The 6,562-nt window shown below is 41.4% G+C and overlaps 1 protein-coding gene across 1 annotated transcript; it reads left to right on the top strand.

Annotated features, from left to right (window-relative positions):
* Positions 1–557: 557 nt before the first annotated feature.
* On the top strand, positions 558–5,391 carry aqp4 (aquaporin 4). Its single transcript, XM_034237460.1, has 4 exons — positions 558–941; positions 1,630–1,794; positions 4,543–4,623; positions 5,153–5,391. Exons 1-4 carry the CDS (start codon positions 558–560, stop codon positions 5,357–5,359), a joined length of 837 nt encoding a protein of 278 aa, XP_034093351.1. The 3' UTR covers positions 5,360–5,391.
* Positions 5,392–6,562: the final 1,171 nt, after the last annotated feature.

Genomic DNA, 6,562 nt, shown 5'->3' with positions numbered 1-6,562 from the left:
CAGCCTCTGTGCTATGATACACTCTGGATCCTAAATATGATTGCAAAATTCTCACATCAACTATTGTTTTGAAAAATATATTTATTACATAACCATTTGCTTTCTCAAGGGTCTTATGGGCAAAGTGAATGTTAGTTTAGAAGTCTATATTTGGAGAGCAGGTAACTTTGGATTGATGATGGCTGAACAACCCCCCGTAAAAAACACAAAAAGAGAGAACAACAAACAAGAAAATAGTGTGGAAAAAACATCACAAGTTTAAAGACAATGAAAGCTGGACAAACAAGAAATCGGCAACATTTAAGATAACATGCATCAAGTCAACACTAAACGGAACACAGTGGGGGCTATGGCAGTGACTAACGCTAAAGTGACACAACCCCCAAACTTTGTGATTATGGCTGTTTCTCCATTTGGTGGTAAGAACCCCTCTCATACCTTGGTGTCTCTTATTGATTTCTGGCCTTCCTGTCCTGCCTTTCAGGAGGTGTTGTTTCCCCTGCAGCACACCACGCTGTCACTTCCAGCCTCCATCTTGGTGCTCTCGAGACAAAGCCATGACTGCCTTCAAGGTCATCTGGACTCAGGAGTTCTGGCGCTGCGTCAGTGCTGAGTTCTTCGCTATGCTGCTCTTCGTTCTGCTCGGCCTCGGGTCAACCATTAATTGGGGGGCTATCGCGGAGGACCCCCGTCCCGCTGACCTGGTGCTCATCTCGCTCTGCTTTGGCCTAAGTATCGCCACCATGGTTCAGTGCTTCGGCCACATCAGCGGGGCTCACATTAACCCAGCGGTCACAGCAGCCATGGTGGTGACCAGGAAGATCAGTCTGTCTAAAGCCATCTTCTACCTGCTGGCCCAGTGTTTGGGGTCCATTGTGGGGGCCGCCATTCTGTACGGCATCACTCCAGCCTCTGTCAGGGGCGGCATGGGGGTCACCACGGTTTTTACTTTTTATTTATTTAAGCGATGACTAGCAATGAACTGCTCATTTCAAGATCATGTTATCACCTATGTTTATATTAGTAGAAGTTTGGCATATCATACAGTATTTAAACTTTTGGTTATTTTTATTGGGTATTTGACAGATACTCCATATAATTATGTACTGTATATTTATTTTAATGTTTTGTTCCTTTTTCTGTTTTCATAATTTAATTTCTATATATTTGATCTATTTTGTATTATTTTATTTGATATTTGTGTGTTTATTTCTACTGTTGATATGTATTATATATTATTTATTTGTATTTCATTTTTTAACATGGTGCTGTGACAAAAGAAAATCTCAAATTGGGATCAATTAAGTATAAATAATGTAAATGTAATGTAAATGTAATGTAATCAATTCCTCACTCAGAGGGAATATTTATTATCCTACAAATCATAATACTTGACTTTTTTCCTAAATAAGGAAAAAATGAATTGACAATTATTCTGGATAATCCGGTATAATACAGCATCAAGTCTATTTTAAAAAATCCAGAAAGATATTTATCTTACAAAAAACTGCAATGAAGGCAGATTGCAATGTGTTCTACATGTCTTATATCATGTTACGGAGCTCATTTAAAAGGTAAAAAGGGGTGTTGTATTTATATATCAATGATGCTTGTGTGTTTCCAAAACAGGTGCATACAAGCATCTCCGCGGGCAGCGCATTGGTTGTGGAACTCTTCATCACCTTTCAGCTGGTCTTCACTGTGTTTGCTACCTGCGACCACAAACGCAACGACCTAAAGGGTTCTTCTTCTCTGGCTATCGGCCTGTCTGTGATTATTGGTCACCTGTTTGCTGTGAGTACACAACACTCACCCAGTTGTTACTGTAAGTAGATTGAGAGATAGCGATAGACATACACTGAACAAAAATATAAATGCAACACTTTTGTTTTTGCTCCCATTTTTCATGAGATGAACTCAAAGATCTAAAACATTTTCTATATACACAAAATAACCATTTCTCTCAAATATTGTTCACAAATCTGAAAAAATCTGTGATAGTGAGCACTTCTCCTTTGCCGAGATAATCCATCCCACCTCACAGGTGTGGCATATCAAGATGCTGATTAGACAGCATGATTATTGCACAGGTGTGCCTTAGGCTGGCCACAATAAAAGGCCACTCGAAAATGTTCAGTTTTATCACACAGCACAATGCCACAGATGTCGCAAGTTTTGAGGGAGCGTGCAATTGGCATGCTGACAGCAGGAATGTCCACCAGAGCTGTTGCCCGTGAATTGAATATTCATTTCTCTACCATAAGCCGTCTCCAAAGGCGTTTCAGAGAATTTGGCAGTACATCCAACCGGCCTCACAACCGCAGACCACGTGTAACCACACCAGCCCAGGACCTCCACATCCAGCATGTTCACCTCCAAGATCGTCTGAGACCAGCCACTCGGACAGCTGCTGCAACAATCGGTTTGCATAACCAAAGAATTTCTGCACAAAGTGTCAGAAACCGTCTCAGGGAAGCTCATCTGCATGCTCGTCGTCCTCATCGGGGTCTCGACCTGACTCCGGTTCGTCGTCGTAACCGACTTGAGTGGGCAAATGCTCACATTCGATGGCGTCTGGCACATTGGAGAGGTGTTCTCTTCACGGATGAATCCCGGTTTTCACTGTTCAGGGCAGATGGCAGACAGCGTGTGTGGCGTTGTGTGGGTGAGCAGTTTTCTGATGTCAATGTTATGGTGGGGTTATGGTATGGGCAGGCGTATGTTATGGACGACGAACATAGGTGCATTTTATTGATGGCATTGTGAATGCACAGAGATACCGTGACGAGATCCTGAGGCCCATTGTTGTGCCATTCATCCACGACCATCACCTCATGTTGCAGCATGATAATGCACGGCCCCATGTTGCAAGGATCTGTACACAATTCCTGGAGGCTGAAAACATCCCAGTTCTTGCATGGCCAGCATACTCACCGGACATGTCACCCATTGAGCATGTTTTGGATGCTCTGGATCGGCGTATACGACAGCGTGTTCCAGTTCCTGCCAATATCCAGCAACTTCGCACAGCCATTGAAGAGGAGTGGACCAACATTCCACAGGCCACAATCAACAACCTGATCAACTCTATGCGAAGGAGATGTGTTGCACTGCGTGAGGCAAATGGTGGTCATACCAGATACTGACTGGTTTTCGGACCCCCCCAATAAAGTAAAACTGCACGTTTCAGAGTGGCCTTTTATTGTGGCCAGCCTAACGGCCCGTCCACACACAGGCATGAAAAAAATCTTTCAAAGCTTCGCCCATTCACTTGAATGGGGTGACGTAGAAGATTTTGAATCTTAGGCGAACTGCATTGTGGGGAGCGGAGCATGGCTTTGCAAGCATCGTGAGCATCAAAAGTTGAGCAATGTTCAACTTTTGATGCTCCCGATGCTTTCGAAGCTGGCGTCAGCCAATCAAATCCCGTTTATGCAAATCCCGCCAGTACAAGCACTAGCCAATCAAACCGTGTGCAAGCTGGGAGAGCCAGACCGCAGTTCATTTCCTCATATTCAGAACGAGAAATTACGGTAGGAAATCACCCGGTTCTTTACGACCAGAACTATTTACCGGGATACAAACCGGAGGAACCAGGCATGGAGGGAGGTGGCAGAGACAGTGGGTGAAACTGGTAGGTTTTCGCCTGTTTGGGGAGTTTATATTCAGTTTACTTCGTTTTAACATTGCTATTGCTTTGTATGTCGGGGGCGGGAGATTCATGTGATTGGTTGTTGGTCGCGTTGCTCGCAAAAAATCGCCAAGCTTCAGACACGCCCAGCATCAAGATTTTGTTCATGCCTGTGTGTGGACGGGCCGTAAGGCACACCTGTGCAATAATCATGCTGTCTAATCAGCATCTTGATATGCCACACCTGTGAGGTGGGATGGATTATCTCAGTAAAGGAGAAGTGCTCACTATCACAGATTTTTTCAGATTTGTGAACAATATTTGATAGAAATGGTTATTTTGTGTATATAGAAAATGTTTTAGATCTTTGAGTTCATCTCATGAAAAATGGGAGCAAAAACAAAAGTGTTTTTTTGTTCAGTGTAATAGGAAGCAATAGGACGCCACATTATAGCTTAGATTGCGTTATAAACAACACGTTTCACAGCTTCATTTTTGTAATGACTTGTGTTAACACAAATGACAGGGAAGGTAATATTGTAATAGACATGGGAAATAAGGAGATAACATCCCTTTAAAGCTAATAGGCTCATTGCTTTTTTTATTAGAACATTCAGCTATAGATTAAACACAAGGATTTATACCGATTATCAGCTCAGAATAGTTCTGCTTTTGGCTTCTGAATCTGATTTATGACTAAAGGATTTTATCAAAATAAGAAAGAAATGAATCATTTAAAACAGAAATAATTACATTTATTTGTAACGGCATCAAAGGAGGTTGAGGACTCCTATGGCATACTAAATATAGATGTTTGATTACTGGACAGGCACTAATATAATCTTGCCCATCAATGCATCAGATCAGAGAAAAACATATTCTGGAACACATTGGTTGGGTTGTTTCCTCAGATTCCCTACACTGGAGCCAGTATGAACCCCGCACGGACCTTTGGCCCAGCCATGGTCACATGGAGCTGGGATCACCATTGGGTAACTTTATTTTGTATCAATATACTGTACATAAGCATCATTGGGTATGCACGTGTTTTTTCTCAATACAGAAATACTAATACTTTGAATCCATCTAACTACACAACATTACATTGTGTGAAGCTTTTCCAAAAGCTGACACTGTGTGCTGAGAATTAGTAAAATGTCATTGAATATTGTCTGTTTTTTTCACATGCCTCTCTTCTCTGTATCCTGACAACTCATTAGTACTGTGTCATTGTGTGTTGTCATAGTAGAAAATTAAGCAGATCAGACCATTTTCAATTACTTCCAGTGTAAGCCCCTCCCACTTTAGTTGTGACCTGAATCGAGAATCGTTGTTCAGATACACTAATATGTGCAATTGCTGTTGGTTGGTTAGTTAGTTGCTTAGCTAGTTGCTTAGTTAGTTGCTTAGTTAGTCAGTTACTTAATCTGTTAGTTAGTTATTAATTGTTAATTGAACGTAATTCATTGTTATTATGATAATAATAAGTGTATGTGTGTGTGTTTGTGTGTGTGTTTACAGGTGTACTGGGTGGGTCCAATCCTGGGTGGGACTCTGGCTGCAGCCCTGTATGAATACATGTTCTGTCCAGACCCGGAGATGAAGACAAATTACTCTGAGACCTTCATCCACACGCCCTACTCTGCCGCTAAGCTCCGGCACGGATCAGTCACAGCCCAGGAGCCTCCGTTCACCGTCATGGATGTGGACAGAGCCGAGAGAAATTAGCTGAAGAGGGAGGTGTCGGGAGATGTGTTGTCCTCTGTGTGACTAAAAAGGAAACACAGCACTGATCAACACTCTGAAGGAGACGGACTTCCTGTAGAGTAGCACAGCAAACTCTAATGCATTACAGAATGTGGAAAGCTGCATTCACATGATACACAATTTGCTCTTTGTTCACCACTTGGTTGGGCGCAGTGCCTTGTGCTAAAACAGCCAGATATGTTTATTTTCTACACTCTAAAAGCTAATTCAGTGGCTTTGTAAATATCACAATAATAAAAAGCTATACTACCTTAGAGTATTGATGTGGCCAGGGAAAAGAAAGTTTGGGGCTCTCTGCTGGAACTGCTACCCCCGCGACCCGACCACGGATAAGCGGGAGAAGATGGATGGATAGATATACTACCTTAATAAAATCTATAAATATCACCAAAGTAATTGTTTGAGTTGGACATACCAAAATAAATGCCTAAAAATCCAACAGTTAATTTTGTCTTAAATTATTACTATTATTTAAGTTGATTACACGAAAAATAGTATTTTGACTAACAAATTATATTTTTAAAATATCCTTAATATCTTTGGTAAATTTCAATCAAAATATTTGTGACCTGCTCTATCGAAATCAGTCGCATTGACCCGAAGACACATTTTGAGTTGTATACACTGCTGGAAAGAGGAGATTCCTAGCTTTCTAATGATATCAGGATTGTTGTTGTACTCCAAATATTAAGCGAAATATGTCACATTATATAATGACTGTCACCGAGTCATCATGTTGAGAAAAAGGCCTTCAAAGTTTTCTCTTCTCTGGAATCCATCGATCTGATTGATTATTAGCAAATGATCAAAATACTACGGAGGGAAGATATTTTCGTTTGGATTACTGGTCTGGGGGAAGCTCGCGAGTGTGTGCGTGTATACACGCGTGTGTTTGTGTAATTATGCGTTTGTGTGTATTGCGTTTGTTTCCCGGGGAAAACCCTCACGAGAAACACCGGCTGTTGTTATGCCTGCTGTGACGTTAAGTTACTCCGTTCTCCGCTTGTAATTATGCCGTTACAAGCTTCAAAGTTGTATTTATCATCTGAATTTGTCGAAACAAGTTTAATATTCTGAAAGCCAAGACTTTGTTTAATTGAAATCAGATGAAAACAAACTATAACGGACCCTGCCGTGTTATTTATGATTACTCTACGCTTACAT

This window comes from Gymnodraco acuticeps, unplaced genomic scaffold, assembly GCF_902827175.1.
Source record: "Gymnodraco acuticeps unplaced genomic scaffold, fGymAcu1.1, whole genome shotgun sequence".
Classification (NCBI taxonomy): Eukaryota; Metazoa; Chordata; class Actinopteri; order Perciformes; family Bathydraconidae; genus Gymnodraco; species Gymnodraco acuticeps.
Note: the sequence above shows the minus strand (reverse complement) of the source record. Positions and strands in the feature narration are given on the sequence as shown.

Excerpts from the sequence above, each read along its gene's own strand:
- aqp4 (XM_034237460.1), top strand. The coding sequence starts at position 558 with ATGACTGCCTTCAAGGTCATCTGGACTCAGGAGTTCTGGCGCTGCGTC. Across the intron at positions 1,795-4,542 it reads TTATTGGTCACCTGTTTGCT|ATTCCCTACACTGGAGCCAG; the intron begins GTGAGTACACAA and ends TTGTTTCCTCAG. Across the intron at positions 4,624-5,152 it reads GGAGCTGGGATCACCATTGG|GTGTACTGGGTGGGTCCAAT; the intron begins GTAACTTTATTT and ends GTGTGTTTACAG.